Source organism: Nerophis lumbriciformis, linkage group LG12 (assembly GCF_033978685.3).
Source record: "Nerophis lumbriciformis linkage group LG12, RoL_Nlum_v2.1, whole genome shotgun sequence".
Taxonomy (NCBI): domain Eukaryota; kingdom Metazoa; phylum Chordata; class Actinopteri; order Syngnathiformes; family Syngnathidae; genus Nerophis; species Nerophis lumbriciformis.
Genome location: NC_084559.2, coordinates 31,283,358 through 31,306,990, shown reverse-complemented (window position 1 = coordinate 31,306,990; position 23,633 = coordinate 31,283,358). Strand labels below are relative to the sequence as shown.

The 23,633-nt window shown below is 40.0% G+C and overlaps 2 protein-coding genes across 2 annotated transcripts in view; both read right to left on the bottom strand.

Annotated features, from left to right (window-relative positions):
* LOC133622938 (tRNA (32-2'-O)-methyltransferase regulator THADA) overlaps positions 1-9,876 on the bottom strand; it is a 36,504-nt gene extending 26,628 nt beyond the window's left edge. The window contains exons 1-10 of the mRNA XM_061985795.1: positions 9,745-9,876; positions 9,491-9,662; positions 9,323-9,409; positions 6,271-6,298; positions 4,808-4,956; positions 4,603-4,725; positions 1,939-2,059; positions 1,634-1,779; positions 1,388-1,472; positions 1,176-1,312 (exon numbers count right to left, since the gene is read on the bottom strand). Coding sequence (XP_061841779.1) covers positions 1,176-1,312; positions 1,388-1,472; positions 1,634-1,779; positions 1,939-2,059; positions 4,603-4,725; positions 4,808-4,956; positions 6,271-6,298; positions 9,323-9,409; positions 9,491-9,662; positions 9,745-9,866 — 1,170 coding nt within the window. The 5' untranslated portion in view covers positions 9,867-9,876. The remainder of the gene's footprint in view (positions 1-1,175; positions 1,313-1,387; positions 1,473-1,633; positions 1,780-1,938; positions 2,060-4,602; positions 4,726-4,807; positions 4,957-6,270; positions 6,299-9,322; positions 9,410-9,490; positions 9,663-9,744) is intronic.
* Positions 9,877-12,120: 2,244 nt separating this feature from the next.
* LOC133623232 (dynein axonemal heavy chain 10-like) overlaps positions 12,121-23,633 on the bottom strand; it is a 43,876-nt gene continuing 32,363 nt past the window's right edge. The window contains exons 63-77 of the mRNA XM_061986353.1: positions 23,354-23,627; positions 23,151-23,255; positions 22,915-23,069; positions 21,591-21,745; positions 21,313-21,493; positions 19,203-19,403; positions 18,906-19,115; positions 18,749-18,844; positions 17,723-17,894; positions 17,509-17,640; positions 17,226-17,437; positions 16,912-17,079; positions 13,941-14,121; positions 13,724-13,869; positions 12,121-13,629 (exon numbers count right to left, since the gene is read on the bottom strand). Of these exons, the coding sequence (XP_061842337.1) occupies positions 13,483-13,629; positions 13,724-13,869; positions 13,941-14,121; positions 16,912-17,079; positions 17,226-17,437; positions 17,509-17,640; positions 17,723-17,894; positions 18,749-18,844; positions 18,906-19,115; positions 19,203-19,403; positions 21,313-21,493; positions 21,591-21,745; positions 22,915-23,069; positions 23,151-23,255; positions 23,354-23,627 (2,535 nt within the window). The 3' untranslated portion in view covers positions 12,121-13,482. The remainder of the gene's footprint in view (positions 13,630-13,723; positions 13,870-13,940; positions 14,122-16,911; positions 17,080-17,225; positions 17,438-17,508; positions 17,641-17,722; positions 17,895-18,748; positions 18,845-18,905; positions 19,116-19,202; positions 19,404-21,312; positions 21,494-21,590; positions 21,746-22,914; positions 23,070-23,150; positions 23,256-23,353; positions 23,628-23,633) is intronic.

The following is a 23,633-nucleotide window of genomic DNA, read 5'->3' as shown; positions in this document are numbered from 1 at the left end:
TATAAAACATACAAAGATTTTAGCCAGGATCACCCATCTGCCAATTGCTTCATGATGCTGTGTGACAGGTAATAACATTGCCAGTGCAGCTGAACACTTTCAGATAGTGTACGTTTGTGTCAATGCTTCTTGTGCAAAGTAGTTGTGACCGGGAAACTCATATAACGTGTCAATTATTTCTAACAGCTTTTTTCTACGGCTGCAACTGGGAAGAAATCCTTAGCAATGTGATGGAACACTGCGTTAGTAATATCGCACTACTTTTTCCTTTCATGTGGAACACAACAGGAAAAAAGAAGGAAGCAGTGAGCTTTGTGCGTTTCTGCTGCTGTAGCCGTTTAGCGCGCAGCTTCACACACTCCTCATTATGGAGTTTGTGTCAAGTTTTATGGTGGTGAAAAAAAGGCTGTCTTTTACTGATCACATGGTCCTCCAACTGTGTTTGATGACTGTGATGTGAGTGTGTGAGCTATAAGAGGGGTTACAGCCACACCGCCCTCTGTGCATGGAGGACGAGGGACACACACAGCACTGCAGCACACACTGAGTGACGCTACGCGTCAATCACTTGTCAATTTAGTTATGGTTATTGTTTACATTTATTTCGAACATGCAATACTGATGCACGAACATTTTACTCTAGTTTGATCAACTTTAGATGGATTGATTTTAGGAGCAAAATGAAAATTCAAGGTTTCAAATTTGTATTCACATGTGTGCTCCTTTTTATTTTTTAATACTCGCACAACTTATTTTTAGTTGCAAATGCGAGTAAATTGTTCGCACTGTACAACCCTGGACAAGTTGGCGACACGCTTGGACATGTTTTTGATTATTTTTTGTAATTCAATAAACGTCATCCATTTTTTTCTCCTCAACACTGTCCTTCACACTCAATTTCTGCCTTCCAATGGAAAAATAAAGTCATGTCGATCTCTAGCCATAAGCTAATGCTAACAAGTTAGACTAGATAATTTGGTTGGATCTTACAGGGTTCACTATGACATTTTTTAAACAATGGCGGGGATGGTTGTAACTTAAAGCATAACAATTAGCCGAGAGACAGCTCTTATCTCAGTTGAGGTACCACTGTACTACTTTGTTCATCTCCAACACAAAACGAACAAATTAACAAACATTCTAAATCATGCTACTAATAGAGCAGTGTGACTCACTGGGCTTTCAGCATTGGTCCAGGTAATAGAAATGAGCTGTTGCTGCAGGCTGCTACAGTCGGGCAGGAGACGACCCCCTGTCATCTTCCAGATATCACCCGCACATTCTTTGACCTTCTTCAGCCATAGTGTGAACACTGCAACCACATGTCATATTTGAACAGGTGACTTTTCCATGGAAACGGCAAATACGCCATTCAGATATGGCTCACCCTCAAAAGCAAGGTGGTGACAGTCCAGCTTTTCCTCACACAGAGCATAAAGCAGAGGAAACAACGCATCAAATAGTAGACAGCCCTGCAAAGACAGTAGTTTGGTAAAGAAAGCCAATCAAGTGAAGTGGTTTTCAACACTGATCTGGGTTTAGATCACAGGATGTCGTGAGCTTGTGAAGCCCTTTGAGACACTTGTGATTAAGGGCTATGAAAATAAACGTTGATTCATTGATTGATATTTACCTCTGTGCTATCCCCACGTGAACACAGTAAAATATGAGATTGACAGCAGGTCAGAAGGCCTCTGCTCATCACCAGCCGGCCCACTCTGTCCCCCCCTGTGGGACGGCACTGCACCTGAAGGGCACCCACCGTGATCAGCCATGGCTCTGAGAAACAATAACATTCCGTCAGGAGCCTCTTGGCTGTAACATGCATGTGAAGAATTTCAAGTTGAGATTTATGAAAGGAAAACGATGTGGGAGTGGATTTTGTAACACCTCTTTACTACTACACGGCAAGTCCAGACAGTATTTATTAGACAATACCTTTGTGACAGCTCTGCAAAACACTCCAGGCAGCAGCTCCACCACAGCTGCTCTCTGACGCCGTGTTGATGAGCATGACCACAGCAGTCCCTGCCAAAAGACGAGTGTCCCTGTTGCTGCTCTGCAAGACACAGATAGCTGGGATGGAACAAATACAAGAAGCATAACGCACTATACAATTCATTTAGTAAACCTGAACTATGGAAGGAAATCAAATAAAAGTGCTGTATTCAGAACATTTAGGCCCTGATTTACTAAGATCTAAATATCTTTTGCTAAACAGCATTTGTACTTTTCGTGGGCATGTTGCGTGCGATCTCCTAGGACTACAAGTGCAATTGATATGTGGTGCAGACCGCCTTATTTAAATGAAGATTTTGCGTGTACTATATGGGGCATCAGCACGGAGATACTCATTTACTGCACATTCATTTTTCATGCTCCTACCTGTGGCCTTTTGCTGTGTTTTCAAAGAAGCAGGAGACATTTACCAGTCGTGCAGTGTATCTACATTGACACCACTTTTTTTTTTTTATCTGCAGACAGTGCATGGGAGGGAAGGTGTACTACTGTGCTCAATTTGCAAAAAATGCATACTTTTATGGAAGTATTATTGTAGCAAAATTATTTGGAACTGTATATCTGAATCTGTGCGTGTGTAATCTAATACACGTGTGTGAGTACTAATGTGTGTGTTTGTATATCAAACTGTGTTTGTGTAATCAGATCTGTGTGTGTGTGTGTGTGTGTGTGTGTGTGTGTGTGTGTGTGTGTGTTTTTAAAGTTGTCTGTCCGAATTATGATTTGTATGTGTGTAAAAAATACCTGTCCGTATTGCGATCGGCGCGTGTAAAAAACAAAATGTGTGTGTACGTATTTAGACGTGTGTAAAGCAGGAACCCTCTATTAGCTGTCTTTTTACACGTGACTTTTGCGACACTTCTGCCATGTACAACTTGTCTGTACAGTAGAGATGCGCGGATAGGCAATTTATTTCATCCGCAACCGCGGCAGAAAGTCGTCAACCATCCGCCATCCACCCGATGTAACGTTTGATCAGAACTGCATCCGCCCGCCATCCGCCCGTTGTTATATATCTAATATTAATTAAAAAAAAAAAAAAAGGGTGAAAACTACGCGAATTGCACCTTGTGCAGACAAGATTTTTCGATCGGACACGGAGGAATTAGTGATGTAAAAGACCACGTTGGGACAAAAAAACACAAGTCTAATGCCGTTGCTAGCGATACAAGTGGAAAACTTTCAACGTTTTTCGTCGCCCAAACAGATTCTTTGGATGTGATAAATGCCGAAGTTTTATTTACGGAGGCAATAATTGAGCATGGACTTCCAATCGCACTGGCTGATCACATGGGACAGTTAATAATGTAATGCAACCTTTAAAAATCATTACGCGGTGATCGCGATCCCAAAAATAAACTTTTCTTGCATGATAATGTCCAGAAAAACTCACTTTATATTACTATAGAGTCCTTTTAACGAATGAGTTTGATGGTTTATCACAAACCTTAAATGAAAGAAGTCCTTTGTTCTCCTGCAGCATGGCCTTGCTTTGTGTTTGGTGCGCCATCCTGTCGGCTGTATTTCACAGCACGACACACTGTTAAAAGTGTTTATACTATTTATACTTTCAATTAACAAATTGAAGTCTTGTGAAAGGTTGACAGGATAACTGGCATTAACTGTCAAAATAATTTCAAACTATTGAAGTTAGCTTACAGAATAAACATGTCAATCAACCCATATGATTTTTGCTGTAATATTTTTGTTTTGAAAAGTCACTGTGACTGATAGAAAAGTGATGGTTTTAGCAACATTTTAACCTGTCTGAATGCTAATAATCATTTTGCGAGCAAGCAGGTAAGCTGCGCGGGCGGAGCGCGCGGAGTGACCCATGTTACGAGCCCCCGGCCACGGGGGTGGCGGGCAGGTAAGCTGCTTACCTGCTGCGCGTGACGCCGGCCGCGGCGAAAGCGGACGAGGCGGGGTGTCGGTGTGGTGGGCGCGGTAGTGACCCTGGACGTGCGTCGGGCCCTTCTCGCGGATCGCCTCAGCTACGGCTCCCGGTGGGGCCCTCTCGGGGGAAGGGGCCTCGGTCCCGGACCCCGGCGAGGCGTCCCTCCGCTCCGTAAAAGTGTCCATCTCTTTTTTTTTTTTTCTTCTGTTGTGGCATATGCTGCAGGTGCCTGCTCGTTTTTCGTATGTGGGTAACAACATTTAACTATGTATATATATTTCCCAATTGGTTTAACGTATGTAAAATAGTGTTTTTTGCGCATGCTGTATAATATTTTTTTATTTTTTCCTCCCAGTATTGTGGGCGTTTTGACGATCAGCATATATTTTGCATATTAGTGAAGACAGAGGCAAAGTGGATTGCACGCCTTACTCTGCTCACAGACGCAATCCACTTTGCACAAGTTTAGTAGATCAGCTTTGTGTGTGCTATCAAGTTTGTACATGTTAGTACATGCAAACCTTTAATAAAGCAGGCCCTTGTTTGTAATCCAGTAGATCTCTTTCCATGCAACTTTTGTCTTAGCTCGATACTTGATAAGCTTGATAATTGGATCCCATTCGGCGGTGAATGGTGAGTGTATTTAGGCTTTTAATAAGAGGTAATGAATGTCATTAATGTCAAACCTGTCCGAGGATTATATCTGTGAGTGCCTGCAAGATATTCTGCACTACTGAGCTCCTCTTCTCCTTGTCCCATACAACTGGAGCCACCTCTCTGGACAGTAATTGAAATATCTGGAGGCAAACCTGCAGAAACATAACATATCAGGGATAGGATGACTACATGTGATGGAAGGCATTGATAGTGCACGTATCACAACACACTTACCTTCACAGCAAGGTAACACATCGGCCCATCTCGAAGGCACTCTTGTTTCAGCACGAAAGGGAATAACTTGGATAGTTTGTTCAGAAAGGAAGGGCAGAACTTATGCCACACATCTCGGCCCACAACACTGTCCTCCAGAAACATACAAGCTGAAAGTGTAAAAAAACGAAAACATTATGACCTCATCAATACCTCGTTTCGATTTAAACTCTTAAGAGAGGCATTAATTGAACAATGTTTAATGTTGCCTATAATAAACTAGAACTACAGTACAAGGTCATCAAACAGCTCTATTTTTGTTTCATCTGACCACAGAACTTTCCTCCAGAAGGTCTTATCTTTGTCCATGTGGTGTCAGATGAAACAAAAATAGAGCTGTTTGGCAACAATACCCAGCAATATGCTTGGAGGAGAAAAGGTGAGGCCTTTAATACCAGGAACACCATTCCCACCGTCAAGCATGGTGGTGGTAGTATTATGCTCTGGGCCTGTTTTGCTGCCAATGGAACTGGTGCTTTAAATGGGACAATGAAAAAGGAGGATTACCTCCAAATTCTTCAGGAAAACCTAAAACCATCAGCCCGGAGGTTGGGTCTTGGGCGCAGTTGGGTGTTCCAACAGGACAATGACCCCAAACACACGTCAAAAGTGGTAAAGGAATAGCTAAATCAGGCTAGAATTAAGGTTTTATAATGGCCGTCCCAAAGTCCTGACTTAAATGTGTGGACAATGCTGAAGAAACAAGTCCATGTGAGAAAACCAACAAATTTAGCTCAACTGCACCAATTTGGAGTGGTCAAAAATTCAACCAGAAGCTTGTGAATGGCTACCAAAAGCGCTTTATTGCAGTGAAACTTGCCAAGGGACATGTAACCAAATATTAACATTGCTGTATGTATACTTTTGACCCAGCAGATTTGGTCACATTTTCAGTAGGTCCATAATAAATTCATAAAAGAACCAAACTTCATGAATGTTTTTTGTGACAAATAAGTATGTGCTCCAATCACTCTATCACAAAAAAATAAGAGTTGTAGAAATTATTGGAAACTCAAGACAGCCATGACATTATGTTCTTTACAAGTGTATGTAAACTTTTGATCTATATATATATATATATATATTTATATATATATATATATATATATATATATATATATATATATATATATATATATATATATATATATATATATATATATCTACACATACCCATCCATCCATTTTCTACCGCTTATTCCCATCCATCAATTTTCTACCGCTTGTTCAAATACGATTGTTATAACATAATTTCAATGTGATACTATTATACCGCCATCCTTTAGTTATAATTGTGATAAAAAAAATGATATACTAATTAATATATTGTGGTATATATGTGTAATATATGTGAAGATATAGATTACAATGTAGAATCACAAAAAAACAGTAATGTGGAAAAATCCATCTTAGTCAACACCAACCTCGCTGAAGGTCATCAAGTGTGAATATCTAAAAAAAGGAGGGAAAAAGCACATAATTATCCATGGCATATACAGCTTACATATCAGCCCATTTTAACCCTTGTGTACCTTGAATGCCCAAAACGGGCATTACATGTGTTCATTATGTGATACGATTGTTCAGTTTGAAGGTTAGCGGTCTGAACTTTCGCCAGGGAGATTTCCCACAAGTTTTCGTTAAAAATGTGCATTGTGTTTTTGATTCTATATATAAACATCAAGTATACACACTTTCTCTTGAAGGGGAACGGCACTTTTTTTTATTTTGCCTATAGTGTGTAGTCATCGTTCACAATCCTAACGAGAGACAAGACTTCTACAGTAATGACAAATAAAAAAGTTTATATCACTTTAAATGGTTACTAACATTATTATTATATATTATGATTACATTCAATTATAAACACTGTATGGTTTTTCTTCAGTTTAAGACTATGATGTAGACAAAAGCCCTTAGTTTGTCTGCATAAAGCCAAATATTATTGAAAGTAAATTATTGCATATTGTTTTTATGCGTGGCACCTTGAGACACTAATATATTGACTGACAGTCTACAAATAACATGTCTGCCTTCACTTGTTATTTTTTTATGTTTAATGCATTTTATTTTTTAAATTTTTAATGTTAGTGCGTGTGCCTCACAATAAGAAGGTCCTGGGTTCGATCCCCGGGCTCAGGCTCTTTCTGTGTGGAGTTTGCATGTTCTACCCGTGACTGCGTGGGTTCCCTCTGGGTACTCTGGCTTCCTCCCACCTCCAAAGACATGCACCTGGGGATAGGCAACACTAAATAGGCCCTAGTGTGCCAATGTAAGTTTGAATGTTGTCTGTGTTGGCCCTGCGATGAGGTGGCGACTTGTCCAGAGCGTACCCCGCCTTCCGCCCGAATGCAGCTGGGATAGGTTCCCGTGACCCCAAGAGGGACAAGCGGTAGAAAATGGATGGATGGAATGCATTTGTACATATATAACATAAAAATCCCAAATTAAATTGCAATTTTGGAGCGAAAAGTCACAATTAGGTTTTTTCTCAATATCCTGCTACCCTATTTTGCGTTTTCTATTATAAAATAAAAACTGTTGTTGTTTTCAACAAAAAAGGCCATAACATGTAAATAATGTACTGTATATAAAAACTTTGTATAAATTCATAGATCTGAAGTTGAAGCATTGAAAGTTACAAAAAATTTAAATTGATTGCTTACTTATAACACTTTTATGAGCAGGTCCCCTTTGGATCTAAGAGTAAGTGTGTATAGGGATCACAGTATACTGATAGATCGCCTCAAATCTAAGATGGGGTTTTCTGGTGCAGTTCTCCAGTGGTTTAATGTTGCTTTACATGATGTAATGTCCAATGTGTCCAACCTATCATGTGGTTTGGCCCAGGATTATGTTCTGTGGCCTGTTTTATTTTTGTTGTCGCTTGGGAGGTTGATCAGTAGTTTAAAACATTTTTCTTATCATTTCTGTGCAGATTATATTCAACTGTTTTGCTCCTTCAATGATTCAGAGTTTCTCTTTTTATCTGAGTTCTTGGGAGTGCGTATCCTCCAGATAAATTCAAACAAAACGAAAACTCTGATAATTGCTCCCAACAAAAGGATCCCCGTGATCAAGAACTCCCTTGGTGCTCTGGGTGCATCTGTTAAAAGCAACCTCAGAAACCTTGGGGTTGTGTTTGATCAGTCCATGTTTTTGGAGGGTCACTGTCGTCAACTGACCAAAAACTATTTTTATCATCTCAGGAATATTTCTAAAGTGAGAAATTTGTTGTCAAAATTGGATCTCGAAATGATCATTTACGCGTTCATTTCGTCTCGCATTGACTATTGCAATTCTCTCTTCACTCTTTTCATACGTGGACGCTAAAGAGACTTCAGACTATACACAATGCGGCTGCCAGACTTTTGACCGGTGCACCCAGAACAGCCCATATCACCCTCGTTTTATACAGTCTTCATTGGCTTCCAGTTAAATTCCGCATTGAGTTTAAGATTTTAGTCCTGACATTCCATGCATTGCATGGTGGGGCCCCTCAGTACATCACTGACTTGCTATGCCCCTACCCTTCAGGGCGCAGCCTCCGGTCTTCAGGCCAGGGTCTTCTAAAGATCCCAAAAACTCGTTTTAAAACCCCTGGAGACCTGGCATTCCAGGCTATAGCTCCCAGACTCTGGAACAATTTGCACCAGTCCCTCCATGATCTTGAAACATTTGAAAATTTCTCTTTTTAGTAAAGCTTTTAGTTAATGCACCTTTTAACTATCATTTTAATCCACTTTGTATCCTTTTTTCTAATGTTGCCCATGTTGTTTTAAATTGAATTGTTGTTTTACTTCACCTATGTTTTGTACAGCGCTTTGTGATTTTATCTGTGAAAATGCTTTATAAATAAAAAATGTCTTACCTTTCGTATCTCAAGTTATCATTACGTATATGTATTGTTGCATTTCAACAACTGTATTGTTGATAATAAAGGTAAAGTATAGGTATTGTTCATTATCAATAGCGCTATTTCTATTGGTATTTGTATTGCTCCATTTGTAGTGTAATAATGCTCATTGTCATTTCTGTATTATTTTTTATTTTCGCTAACTGCTTATTTGCTATCACTTTTACCATCATATTTGTACATGTCGTATCTGCTGATGTTGCTCTATTGTTGTTGTTGTGTTTGCTGTTGTTGTTTTTGTCTCTTTGTCTAATCCCCCTCTTTTCCCCACAATTTCCCCATCTGTCTTCCCTTTTTTTCTTTCTATCCCCTCCTGCTCCGGCCCGGCTGCACCAAATGATAATATAAATACATTTAATAAAGTCAAATACAAATAAGGCAACAAGTGAAGTATCCTACACTTCTCTTTTGTAAAGTAAATCTGAACAGCCGATATGGGCATCTACATCAACTATATGATTTGCCTGAGAAGCTGGACAGGACAAAAAAAATGTCTTACCTACTTAATACTATAGTCAATCTTAAGGCTGCACAAAGGGGTTAAACTGGATGTTCAGTACCTGCTCAGAGAGGACTATGGTACTCAATTGTTCTTGTGTCTCTTGAAACACCAGCTGGTGGTCCACCTTTGCCAGGTGCTGCAACATCTACACAGGAAAAGAATGCGTCAAATAACATTCATACATTACATTAAAATGTATATGACGACAGATGGTTCAACATGTGACCTGGTCGACTTTTCTGCAGGCTGTGGAGATGTGGACCATCTGCAGCTGCAATGAGATGAGGAGTCTGACAAGAAGATGGAGATGATCTCGTTCCAAGACATCAAGCTTCACTTTCTTCAGGAGCTGAGCAGCCTCCTCCAACCTTCGCTCCTTGCTCCTTTTCACGCTGCTCCTGTTCATAAGCGGTACAACTCATTGCCTCGTATCCCAATCAGCTAAATAGTGTTTACATGAGAGGTGATTCTAACACAAACCTGGCGGACTCCGAAAGTTTTTCGAAAAACAGCTCCAATGTTTTGTTGCCATTTTTATGGATGTGTTCCTCGGATATGATACAGTTTTGTAGACTTGTCAGAAGTTCATCAAATGACAACATAGTTCCTGCCATAAACATTAGCAGCACGAAGTTCTAACTCTACTGCCAGTAGAAAGCTGCCATTCGGGATTTATAGCGATATACTGCCACCTAGAGGACGGAATTCACAGGTTCTCTTTTCCTGTCATCGTTTGTAATATTCGATGCGTTGATTCGAGCTATTTAAAATGTGTTTCTTTCGTTGATTTATTGCAAAATCCAGTAGTTAAAAAAAAAACATAATTAAAATGTACACTGAGGGTTGAATCATTTTGTTATAAAACAGTAGGAGTATAGCAGTGTGATATTGAGGGTTAAAATATGGGGCTTTTCTATAGTAAGAAAATATTACGTTCAAACCACCTTTTATTCTGTTTACAATACAGTTATACAGAGCTGCAAAGTAAAACTTTAACATGAAACTTATTGTTTGTCTTTTGCTGTGAAATATTCCATTTATTGTACTAAATAGCAACAATATATAGTGGGCGTTTGTAATGTTAGATATGTTAAACCAGGGATTCTCAGACTGTGGTGCGCGTACCACGGGCTCTATCTAGTGGTACGCCAAAGATTTGATTCATTATTTAAGTACAGTGTTTTATTTTCTTACGTTCAAACAGTGTTCATTTTCAAACTGTGTGTAATGTTGCATTGCTAAAGTTAAAAGTACCACTGATAGTCACACACACACACTAGGTGTGGTGAAATTACCATCTGCATTTGACCCAACCCCTTGTTCCACCCCCTGGGAGGTGAGGGGAGCAGTGAGCAGAAGCGATGGCCGCGCTCAGGAATCATTTTGGTGATTTAACCCCCAATTCCAACCCTTGATGCTGAGTGCCAAGCAGGGAGGTAATGGGTCCCATTTTTATAGTCTTTGGTATGACTCGACCTACCGATCTCAGGGCGGAGACTCCAACCACAAGGCCACTGAGCAGGTACTGGCCTAAAATATTAAATCTATTTGTTAAATAAAGCCTCTGCCTTGTTTATAATGAATACTTAGGCCTACTATGCTACTGCATTTTAATGTTGGTCGTTATGGCGGGACTTTGAGAGCCAAGTGTTTTCTGAGGTGGTATTTGGTAAGAAAAAAAAGAAAAGAAAAAAGAACCACTGGCTTAAGCTAATTAAGTGGGTTTTTTTGTTGGTTTATACAAACCAAATACATTTTGCAAATGCAAAATAAATATATATATATACATATATATATATATATATATATATATATACATATATATATATATATATATATATATATGTGGATAATACATAGTGTAGTGCAGTATTTTTTAACCTTTTTTGAGCCAAGGCACATTTTTTGTTTTTAAAAAATGCGGAGGCACACCACCAGCAGAAATCATTAAAAAACAAAACTCAGTTGACAGTAAAAAGTCGTTGTCGCAATTGTTGGATATGACTTTAAACCATAACCAAGCATGCATCACTATAGTATAGCTCTTGTCTCAAAGTAGGTGTACTGTCACCACCTGTCACATCACCCCCTGACTTATTTAGACTTGTTTGCTGTTTTCCTGTGTGTAGTGTTTTAGTTCTTGTCTTACGCTCTTATTTTGGTGGCTTTTTCTCTTTATTTGGTATTTTCCTGTAGCAGTTTCATGTCTTCCTTTGAGCGATGTTTCCCGCATCTACTTTGTTTTAGCAATCAAAACATTTTCAGTTGTTTTTATCCTTCTTTGTGGGGAGATCGTTGATTGTCATGTTCGGATGTAAATTGTGGACGCCATCTTTGCTCCACAGTAAGTCTTTGCTGTCGTCCAGCATTCTGTTTTTGTTTACTTTGAAGCCAGTTCAGTTTTAGTTTCGTTCTGCATAGCCTTCCCTAAGCTTCAATGCCTTTTCTTAGGGGCACTCACCTTTTGTTTATTTTTGGTTTAAGCATTAGACACCTTTTTACCTGCACTCTGCCTCCCGCTGTTTCCCACATCTACAAAGCAATTAGCTACCGGCTGCCACCTACTGATATGGAAGAGTATTACACGGTTACTCTGCCAAGCTCTAGACAGCACCGACACTCAACAACAACACATCATTTGCAGACTATAATTACTGGTTTGCAAAAAATATTTTTAACCCAAATAGGTGAAATTAGATAATCTCCCACGGCACACCAGACTGTATCTCACGGCACACTAGCACAGTGGTTGAAAAACACTGGTGTAGTGATTTGGTGTTTTCCTATAGTAAGAACATAATATATTGAAACCTCCTTTCATGTTGTGTTATGCTACAACTTGAGATGACTGCACGGCATGGTGGCACATATTTAATATACAAAAAAACAAAAGAGCGTGCAGATGGGAGTGCACTTGAAGTATAGGGAAATCTATGCAATAAAAGACAATACAAAAACTTAACAGAATGATAGAAGACCGCAACAGTTTACACATGAGATCCAAAGTCAGCATTCAAAAGCAATGTTCCAATTAAAACAGAAGCAACAGCTGAACCTAAATAGAGTAGATTACTAAGCGAGAACAGATGCACTGGCAAACTAAGTAAAGGTGCCGCTGAGACCAAAAACAGTAAGTGGAAACTAGAAAATAGGAGCACTGGACAGAAATTAAGCACTAAACATAGGAAGACACCCACAAAACCGACAGAGGGAATGACCTGTGGCCACAGGTTAAAAACACAAATGCCAGTATGGTACAGCTTCAAATAAGAGTTGTCAAAAATAACGTGTTAACTCATGTGATTAATCACAAAAAATATTGCATTAATCATGTATACATGCCGATTAATCACACAATTTATTTTGCCCGCACATGCTCTTTTACTTTAACCGTGGATGTTACCTGAAAGGTGATGTGTTGGGTAAAAAATATTCCTGTGCGACATTCTGACAATAAAATTGTATTTGCGTCCAAATACATGTCAATTATGCAGACGAGTAATAACCTGTGATTAATTAACCTGTGGTGAATGAATGATGAATGATGGGTGGTGGTCGGAGGGGCCGTAGGAGCAAACTGGCAGCCACGCTTCCATCAGTCTACCCCATGGATTCTCACTTCTCTGTGAAGCGATTTGAGTGTCTAGAAAAGCGCTATATAAATCTAATCTATTATTACTATTATTATTATTATTAATCTTATCACGGCTGCGCATGGTTGAGTTTGTCATGACTCAGACAGTAGGTGACATGCAGGTAAAGTGATTCTTTACAGAGGGAGCAAAACTTGTCCGAAAAACTAGTGCAAGGCACACAGGGGGCAGCAGGGAAAATAATGCACACTAACAAAAAGGCAATGATCTAGCGCTGGCAAGGAGCAACAGGTAAATAAATGTGATCAACTAAGAGAAAACAGGTGCGTTGAAAGGAAATTAAGTAGAATGTGAAGATGCAGCAAAACAAGGAGTCCAACAGGGAGTACGACTAATTTAAACATCTGCAAACCACAACCTAAACTTGAAACATATTGTTTGTATTTCAATGTAAAAGTTGACACTGTCAATCAAATCAAAATTAGTTTTTTTTGTGCAGGTGAACAGCGTTTAACCCAGATTGTAGCAAAGCATCTTGTCATTCTTTAAGAAATTTGAATTAACCGTGACTTGCATGCCTAGAGGAGTCATGAGGAGAGAAAATTAATGTTTCTCAAAAATGTATTTAGTCACTATTGAGGGATAAACATACGCCCTGGAGCACCCAGTGGGAGAGGTGCTCGGAGGTGAACAGGTCTGCCTCAAAAACCAAACCCACCCCCATGGCATTCCTGCGTAAAGATGTGGTGTACACTGGGGTCCGCAGTGTTTTCTAAGGAGAACAACACATACACACATTGGCACAAACAGATGGTTAAAAAAAATGGCAGCTTGCTAGCTGGCGAAGCATTATGTGGGATCCTCACCTGTAACCTGAGACGGCGTGTCTCTATGGGGATGACTCTGAGAATGGGCAGCTGAACTTCAAGAACTTTAGGTTTACTCTTCACCAGGCAGTCCATCTCCATGTCCCAGTCTGCTCCCTCCAGGTACAAACCAGACACAAAACAGCCTGCAAGAAATGGCTCATATTAAACCAGCATATATCATTTCACCTCAATCCAAAACATGTTGGGTCATTACCCTGTAAAGGTCTTTCACTGACTTCGTTCTCATCACAAAACCGAGTCACCTCAGTGTAAAGTGTGGAAAGATCTAGAGGCCAGCCATTTTGTCTGCATGCCGCTTGGACCAGAGCCGTCAGGTAGGATTCTGGGATGTGGAGTCCTGATAGCCACATGACCTTTGGCTCTGTATCGTCCACCTTTTGACAAACAAGATTTTAAAATCCTATATTCTTTGTACTGTAAGTAACACAGGTGGGAGTGACTCAATGTATTGCAAGTCACAAGTAAGTCTCAAGTCTTTAAACCTAAGTCCAAGTCAAGTCTCAAGGCAAGACCGGCCGAGTCAGGTCTCAAGTCACCGACTTGGTATTTTCAAGTCCTTTAAGTCATTGAAACTGTAGAGTCAATCCTGGAGCTAAAATAACATGCCTCTTATCTCAACCATGATCAGATTAACTGAATCTAACATATATATTTAATGCATTTGAATTGTAAGATGCTCTTAATTTTAATGAATACATTTGAATTATATGATGTTCTTAATTATATTTAATGCAGAGTGATATAGGTTTTTGTGACAATCATTGCTCTTGCTTTATAGTGATAGTTAAAGTCATTACACACAAGACTGTCCTCACTGACGATTTAATATAAAAAATAAGGTGCATAACAGGTAAGGAAAATACTCACGCAAGGACTACTTCTATACAGGGAACAAAGAACAGCGTATATGTTAACAATAAACACATAATTTATGTAAATATTATTATTATAGTAAGTACTCCCACAACACTACAGCCAAGCACCGACACGCGTCTTGGAGATGGGAATATGGTATACAGTTTTTTAAAAATCTTTTTAAAATAAAATTTTGTTTTGCATTAATAAATAACGCATTGACGATAAAGTAAACCGCATTAAAATCAGTTGAAAATTGAGCAAGTTATGATTTATTTTCACTATTATATGCATTGCATTGAATTTGATCATTGCCGCCACTAAGATGGCCGCTACATAGCCACCTCTGGCAGGCTGTTCTTGCATCTGCGCTGACATATCTGGGGAGTTCTGGTTTCCCACCGTCCTTTGCGTCACAATTTCTACAGTATGAAGTTTTGACGTGTTTAGTGTCTTAGTGATTGTTCATTATTCCCCTCACGGTATAGCAGTAGTTTGTGTGTGTTTTACTTAATTAACTTTGTTGTGTCTTCTATTTCTGTAGGACCGTAAGTCGAGACATCTTGTTGAGCAGTCATTTCCTCGCCTTTTGCTATTAATGCTAGAGCAACACAGGGAGGTATCTCTCAGTAAGGCAGAGGCAAATTTGTTAATGAACGGAAATCTTTTGAAAGAGTGGCAGTTAAACTGGGACATGAGCACAACAGGAAGACACTAATATTCAATACAGAACACAGTACAAGCGGGAAGAACTGTAAGGAGTGGCACAGAAGAGGAAGGAATGATATCACGGATTAAATTAGGACACACCAGACTCAATAAGACATTGCACCTTATAAACAAACACTCAACAGGATTATGTGACAGCTGCAAAGAGGTTGAGTCACCCCGAATTTCCAATGAATGCGAAACGGCCGCGGACTGGCTTCACTTCGGGAAGGTGCCGCCATTTCTCGTCTGGTAATCCCCACCGCCGTTCTATTGCGGCTCCGCCGTACAGCGAATTAACGCAGACTTTTACGAGATCTATCGAATTCGTGCATAATCACGTGATAAGGGAGGTAGTAACAAAACAAACCACCAAACGTTTATTCTGTCCTTCCAGAGAAGCAGAAGCAAATAAACTCGGTCCTGCCAATTAATTTTTTGGCAAAATGCGACAATACCTGCGCTGAGGTGGCGACTTGTCCAGGGTGTACCCCGTATTCCGCCCGATTGTAGCTGATATAGGCTCAAGCGACCCCCCGCGACCCCAAAAGGGACAAGCGGTAGAAAATGGATGGATGAATGCGACAATACAACAGTAACATCATCCCTGGCGAGCGAGTCACACAATCAGTCCTCTGCTTTCCCGGTCTCCATATCATCTGATATTTGACACAGGACCCTATATCCCCATTTCGCTGCCCAGGATACTCCTGTCCATTAGTCTTCAGTTTTGGAAATCTAGAATCAGCATGTCCTCATCCATTTGTGTCAACAAGATGAAATTAAGTCTTCATGTCCATCGCCACCCATTAAGACCTTTCAAAGGGTAAAATACTATCCGCCTTGAAGGTGTAGTATTTTATTTTGAAAGTAAACCAGATACTTTATTTGGTGTTTGTGCATGACTTCCTGTCTAGCAGACTTTAGCGAAATTGAACGGATTTGTTGCGGCAAAAATAGACGCTCTGCGTATGTTTAGCGCGGGAATGGGCTGTGGAAATTGATACATTAATAAAAAACGGGAAAAAGTCCACCTGTGTGCCGGTCCGTGGCCGTTCCACATTCAGTGGAAATTCGGGGTCAGTGGAACATGCAATCATTCATTGTGGGAAATACAGTAGAGAAAAGAGAACACTAAGAAAGGAAGTTAGAGTAGAAGGTTACTCTCAAAGGGGTATTCAGTAGCAACCATAAAATTGTAGTGAAGTTTCTGAAAGAGACAGGTTTTTGGAAATTAATTTAGTGTGCAAAGGTTTTTAAGCAATTATGTGAGGAAATGGAAAAGGAGAGAACTCTGATTCACACTCCAAATACAGTAGGTGGCGGTAATGCACCTTTAACTTTGAGTGTCCCGCTATAAAACAAGAAGATGTAAACACCCTCACCTAATCCCTCAAATTTTATGATGTTTTGATGCTAAAGTCAGAGTCAAGTCCTGAGTTAGTGATGTCAAAGTCCAAGTCAAGTTGCAAGTTTTTTTTTTTAAACCGTTATTTACCCAGGTAAGTCCGGTCTTTGATGATATTGTAAAGTCCAAAGTCATTATAGTCCCGACTCGAGTCCAAACCCCTGGTAATAACTGCATGAAAATTGTTGCTCACCCAGAAGCGATACTGCTCAAATCGTCTCTTGAAATGAATCATCCAGTTGCCCAGGGACTTGAGCGTGTCAGGTGCCAACTTCTTCCAAATTGCAGGGATCTGGCCATTAAAAAGAGCTCGAGCAACTTCATCTAGCTCACTGCTCATGCCCACCTCGCCAGCCAAGGCCTACACACGCACACACACACACACACACACACACACACACACACACACACACACACACACACACACACACACACACACACACACACACACACACACACACACACAATCAGTACCAAAGTAGGCCTGTGAGAGACACACCTTCTTACCCTCTGCAGCTCAGCCAGAGATCGCTTCATGCGGGCCACTAGCGTGTTAAAGCGCTCCAGTTCTTGAAGCAAGACCACTGACGTTGGGGAGATCTCAATACCAAACTTCTTGCAGATAATATCTAAGTCAAATAATGCAGGCAGCTTGTTCTGGATGTCCTGGGCCACCTGAGTGATGTATTCGTCCCTGCTGATGCTTCCACCAGACTCACCTGGAACACAGCAAAGTGGCTGAAAAGTGACAAAAACAACTGAAAGAAATGGAAGATGAGAAGTGTCGTACCGGTCTGAGGCTGCAGGTCAATTAAATTCAACCACATGTCTTTAGCTGCCTGTGTGTAGTACCCTATCTCTGCATTGGAATGAAGACCCATCACCTCAGGCGTGTTTGCCAACGGCAGGGACTCGATCTCATCTGTAACCAATAACATGTTGTGAATAATGACAGTCGGACTATTAAAAGTAAAGCAATCTTGAGTGACGCAATTAAACCAGACCAATATATATTGTCCTGGGTCCATTCGGAGGAACCTTGTAGTCTACATCGTTGTTTTTGAAGAAGTGAAAGTGGCAAAAGTCGTAAAAGAGGAAGTCTCCAAAGTACTCATCCATGTAGACAGTCAAGATCCTGCGGTCAAAGCTATCTATGACCCGTCCACCGTACATCACCTGTGAAACAACGTACACCTTTGAAGTAGCGGTGGGTGTTACTGAGAATCTTGGTATTGATTCGATACTAAGTAAATACAAGGCTACAGGACTGATACCAATACCATTTTGAATTTGCCTCAAGTTAGTTAATTATGATTATGAGCAAACGGAAAAAAACATGCAAATAAAAATGTTCTTATAACTAAATACAACAATCTAAAACAGGGGTGTCCAACCAGTAGCTTGTGAGTTACCAGTCACAAATATACTCTACAGGTTAAATGTTGCCAGTTGTATCAACAAAACATAAAATAATTTATTTTGTCAAAGAAGCTCAAATTGGGATAAAAGAAAAACTGCACTAAAATGAAATGCAGATTAAATACAATTTTTATTCAAAATGTGAGTTGGGAATACCAACATTTTCTTAACACTCTGACAAAACAAGCTTATTCTATTTGTTTGGGTTGAAATAAGCAATGACACAAATGTTACAAAATAAAGTAGCTGTCTGTCATTTGTATTTTGTAAAAGTAGCTTGCAGAAGAAAAAAGGTTGGAGATACCTGATCTAAAACAATACAATAGTGTATAGATATAGATCGAAATATATTTCCTTATTATGTTCTCATTACATTGCACTGATAGACAAAAGAATCACTGCGTTCGCAAAAACTTTGTGAGTAAAATTAAGTAATTTGCCCGACGTAAAGACGAGAGACTGCAACAAAAGTATCCACCCCATCGCGCTAATGTCGATCTAATACCAGTGTGGGTACCATTGGTAGATCGATACACCCACCCCGAATTTAAAAGTGCACAGCAAGAACAACAATACTATGTATGTACATACACAAATCACACAAAACGTACCTCGCCAATAAGGTATTTAATACTCCCCCAGGGAATGTTGCTGTCTTGTTGTGTGTCAGCTTTGGTCAGGTAGGTGTTCAAAATCTCTAAACACACCTGTTGAGCACATGAGGTAAGACTCAATCCATCCTTCCAAATGGCTCTTTTTACCACTTACCAAGAAGTCAGACTCGCTGAAGTCATAGGGGACATTCCAGCCAATCTTGCCATACTTGCGCCGTTCTTGCACCACGGCGTGGAAGAAGGACAGTACATAGACCAGGCTGCGGAAGGCCAAGTGCGGGCATGCAGTGATGATGTCACTTGTTATTTTAGAATAGGTGGCTCTCATGTTGAGCTTCAGACCATTTGGAGGCTCAGTCACCACCTGCGAAATAAATACTTTATCAGAATACCGCAACTAATGGATAACTTGTAAAGAAGAATGAAAGTGAGCTGTGGGCTGGCTTTCAACCTTGAGAGACTTTTGAAGGATGCCTATTGGAAAGTTGTCAATAGGGTTGGTTGTCACCCAAAGACGAAAGTTTGGGTGGGGCTTGGTGATCATCTCTAAGCATTTCTCCAAATCTTTCAGCCACTTTACCAGCAGGTGGCAGTTCTGTAGCATCAACCACTGACCACGGGCCGCTGCCACCTCCAGCAAGTGTAGTGCAACCTTTAGAAGGGCAAACAGTGTGTAAATGCACCATGATCAACCACAGTCAATCATACAGTATCAGGACAGAACTGGAGGATAAAGCCCTCTGCCATGCCACCACACCATTTTCCACCCTTGTCACCCTCAGGGTTGCCGGGGGGCTGGAGCCTATCCCAGCTGTACATGGGCGGACAGCAGTGTACAACCTGGACAAGTCGCCAGCCCATCGCAGGATTATAGATTTTGACTGGAGTAATAATGTGAGTAATAATCACGGTTCCATGATTATTATGCATTAATTAATTTTACAACAAAAAAAGGATACAATTACATAGACATTCCTTAGAGATTTTGGATGGGTTATTTTTTTTACCGTCAGAAATCAATCAATCAAAGTTGACTTATATAGACCTTAATCACAAGTGTCTCAAAGGGCTGCACAAGCCACAACGACATCCTCGGTCAGATCCCACATCAGGGCATAATAACATAAATCAATTAATAACATTATAATAACCGCAAAAAAATATATGAATATGAATAACAAGTATTATTAACAATAAATAAAAATTATTGAATTATTAATTAGGGCTGTCAATCTTTTTTTTTTTAATCAGAATAATCACATTTTGGAAGTTGGATTAATCAGGATTAATCAGAGGTGATTACTCACTTGCATAATTGAAATTAGCTTAAGAAAATACCCAAATATTTGTATACAAATGCAATTGTATTGTTAGAATGTCATCCAAGAAGGTTTTTAAACGTTTTACTTGAATGCATGTCAGTTATTTGCACAAAACCTGGAAACGGTTTTACCTAAATTACTTTCAGGCTGTATTTTGGATTGACATTTGCCAGCGAGCACACCACTCAGAGTGCACTCACTCATTTTTGTACTGACGTATGCATCAAGCTGATCGATGACCGTATGGCGGTTAAGGTGAAAGTGCTAGTATGGTCCAATAAAAAATGCATGATTAATCTAATTGTGTACATTAATGCAATATTTTTGTGATTAATCACATGAGTTAACGCTTTAATTTTGACAGCCCTACTATTAATATAAGACTAAGATTAATTGTGTTAATCCCCCAGGGTCAAATGTTACTCATGGGGGTAACATCGATACAAGTGTTATTGTCATCACCGGTCATCCATGCCTATATATGTTTATGCTGTATTAATAGTAACAGGAATGCACAGATTGTAATTAGATCCGATGGTATAGTGCTGTTATTCTACAAGCTCCTGATCTTATGTTAGTGTTTTACACTTGCTATATTAACTTACAATGCCTGTAGTTTATTTAACACAGACCGGAAGAAGCAATATCTAACACTAACAAGCACTTGACTGATTGAACGTTAAGCTACTAATTGTGCAAGACATGTTTATAGTTAACTCTTTACCAACTCAATTCTTCATTAGGTAACTCGCCACTAACATAAATGATTATGGCTTACCTTTACTTTGGCATGTAAAGCTGGATGGAGCAACATGTTGGATGTATTAGACCCTTTAGCCGCAATTTTTTTGACAGGTTTTGCAAATGGGTGAACCATAGTCTTCAATGAGTCCCTAGTCATTTTTAAAGTACCCAATATGTTTCCATGTTTGCCACTTTGTCTTGCTGACATTTTTAAGCTAATGTGGAATACAAGCGCGTCTCTCGTGGTGTGACTGTTTTCATTCCATGCAGATTATGCCAAACATAAGGTACCAGCATAATGTTCGTTTACAGCGTTGAGAAGGACTGAAACACACAGCGTAGTGGGGCCTTTATAACCTTATAATCTTGACCTTTGTAATCACTGTCATAGTAAAAATGGGTTAATCGTTGCATCCTTAGTCCCAGGTGGGAATGGACGCCAAAAGACCAAAGTCTTAGTCACATATTGCAATACAGAAACTAAATCCTTGGTACCTTCTCCTGTCCTTGGCCCATCGCGAGGAATTTGAACTTGCCTCCCAAGCCAGTCCTTTCTGCCAGTTTCATTAGGTCATTGGCTGGGTCAGAGCCAGGGCTCAGGATGAAGACAATAGGGGAACATGGGTTGCTCTGCTCATAAATTGTATCAAAACTGATCACAGGAGGTTGCACATATCTGTGAAGACATCAAATGCTTAGTCTTAAGGCCAGATCCCTGAACCATTAAAGGGTCACAAGGAATTTGTTGAATAAATTTAAAAAAAAAGCCTCACCTCTCACCCATGGTGATAGTGACGTAGTCTGTGATTGCTCTGTAGACTCTATCAATGCGAAAACAACGCAGCAGGAGCAGTTTCTGAAAGATTGTCAGCTTTTCGTCATATTTCATAGGCAGTAGAGCCTGTTCTGGTGCATCCAAGTCATACCACTGTGAAGAAACATACTGGATTCAGTCCAAGACACCAGAGAGTACTTATGTAAGTACTAAAGGCCCTATTCTCTCATTTGAGTTTAAGTGTTTTTTTACGCGCTTAATGTTACACACGTTTCTCTTATTTGTATTCGCCAAGCCAACCTATGGACACGCCTACCCCGCCGAAGTGAGGCAAAAGTGCGTAAGTCTGGAATTTATGAAATTGTGGAGCACAGAGTTTTACTCACACTTGTGAATGTCATTTAAATTAATGAAAAACATAACTCTGTACATTTGAAAAGGCCGTGTCAATTCAGGCAGTGCGTCACCATGGTGATGTAGTGTGTGTATGAACGCAACAATAGCATCTCCTTCCTGGATTTATGTAACTCTGTAGATAAAATTGCATTTACTTGTTATCATAACCACCAAATAGACAAATAGTCTCATAAATCAACGATCATGGTCCAGGTGGAATCTTATGCATTGGACGTCTGTTAAAACCAAGATATCTAAACACGGCCGATGTATGCCCGGTCCCCTTCCACTGTGGTCGCACTCAGAAGACAACGTTGTGCATTTTAATTTTGATAGGTAATTCAGAGTAGCATTATGGTTCTTTCCTCCTGACCCCGATGGATGTTTCCAGGTGTCTCAATTGCAGCGATAAGAAAAGAGTTGATAGCTTTCTAGGTGTTTCATCTATCATTTTATTATGTGTAGTGTACACTGAAATAAAACTTCAAGTGCACTATAATGTTGCATGTTCAAAATAAACTGACACCAACTAACCAACTTTCTATGGGCACTGGACTTATTCCAGCCTCATGGACATGTTAGAAAAAAAGTATTTTATAAGTTTTCGGAGTATAAGTCGCACCTGGCGAAAATGCATAATAAAGAAGGAAAAAAACATATATAAATCGCACTGGAGCCCGGCCAAACTATGAAAAAAACTGCGACTTATAATCCGAAAAATACGGTAAATCGATAGGATGATATGACTAGGAACGCCCCCTTTCAAGACTTTCTCCAGCCACAGTGCGCATCTAGGATGAAAGGGCACAGGGACAGACTTAAGTCCTAGGGGACAATGCTGCACAGCTAGAATCTGCGCAATTGCACATCTTTTTTCACTTAAACACCTGGGAGAATAGGGCCCTAAATTAGTAGCCACGACTTACTGATTGCCACTCTGCGGAATTCCTGCTAACATCATCAGGTAGAGAACCAAACTGCTCAGGAAAAAGCTCTGACAGTTTTACTACATCTTCCCAGCCAGCATCAGGTAGCCAATTACAAGTCTTTTGACGTGAAGTCTTTTCCAGTGACAGATTACCTTACAAAATAATTGAAAATATTCACTATGCGTTCACTGTGATTAAGTGTAAGCTTTCAAGAGTTTTATGATGTATTTCACCTTTGATGAAAAACTCCAACTCCTCCTGAGGTACACGACCTTCCGCCTGTTCAATCTTGATCGTCATGTTGAAGGAGAAGAGCAGCTTGTGTTTTTCAAATAGACCTGTGGATAAACAGACGATTCTTATCTCATTCAGTAAACAAAACAGACATGTTTACTGCAAGTTGTTACATACAGTGCATATAGTAGATGTGCCTTACCTGTGCACCCATAATTGTAAACATTGCATGTCAGGTTGTTCACAATGTTAGTCAGTCTTTGTGGCAAGAAAGAATCAGGCTCAGATTTACGCAGGGAAAAGTCAAAGACTTCCAGATAGGAGGCGAGAGAATACTGGTACATGCTGTTTACCAGAGCCATTTCTGTCAGTGCAAAGAACAAAACAGCACCACGCTTGGCAGCTGGCCGGTACCCGTTTCTGAGCACATCAATATCCACTGATGTTGTCACAGCCAACTTCAATTTCTCAAACACCTGATG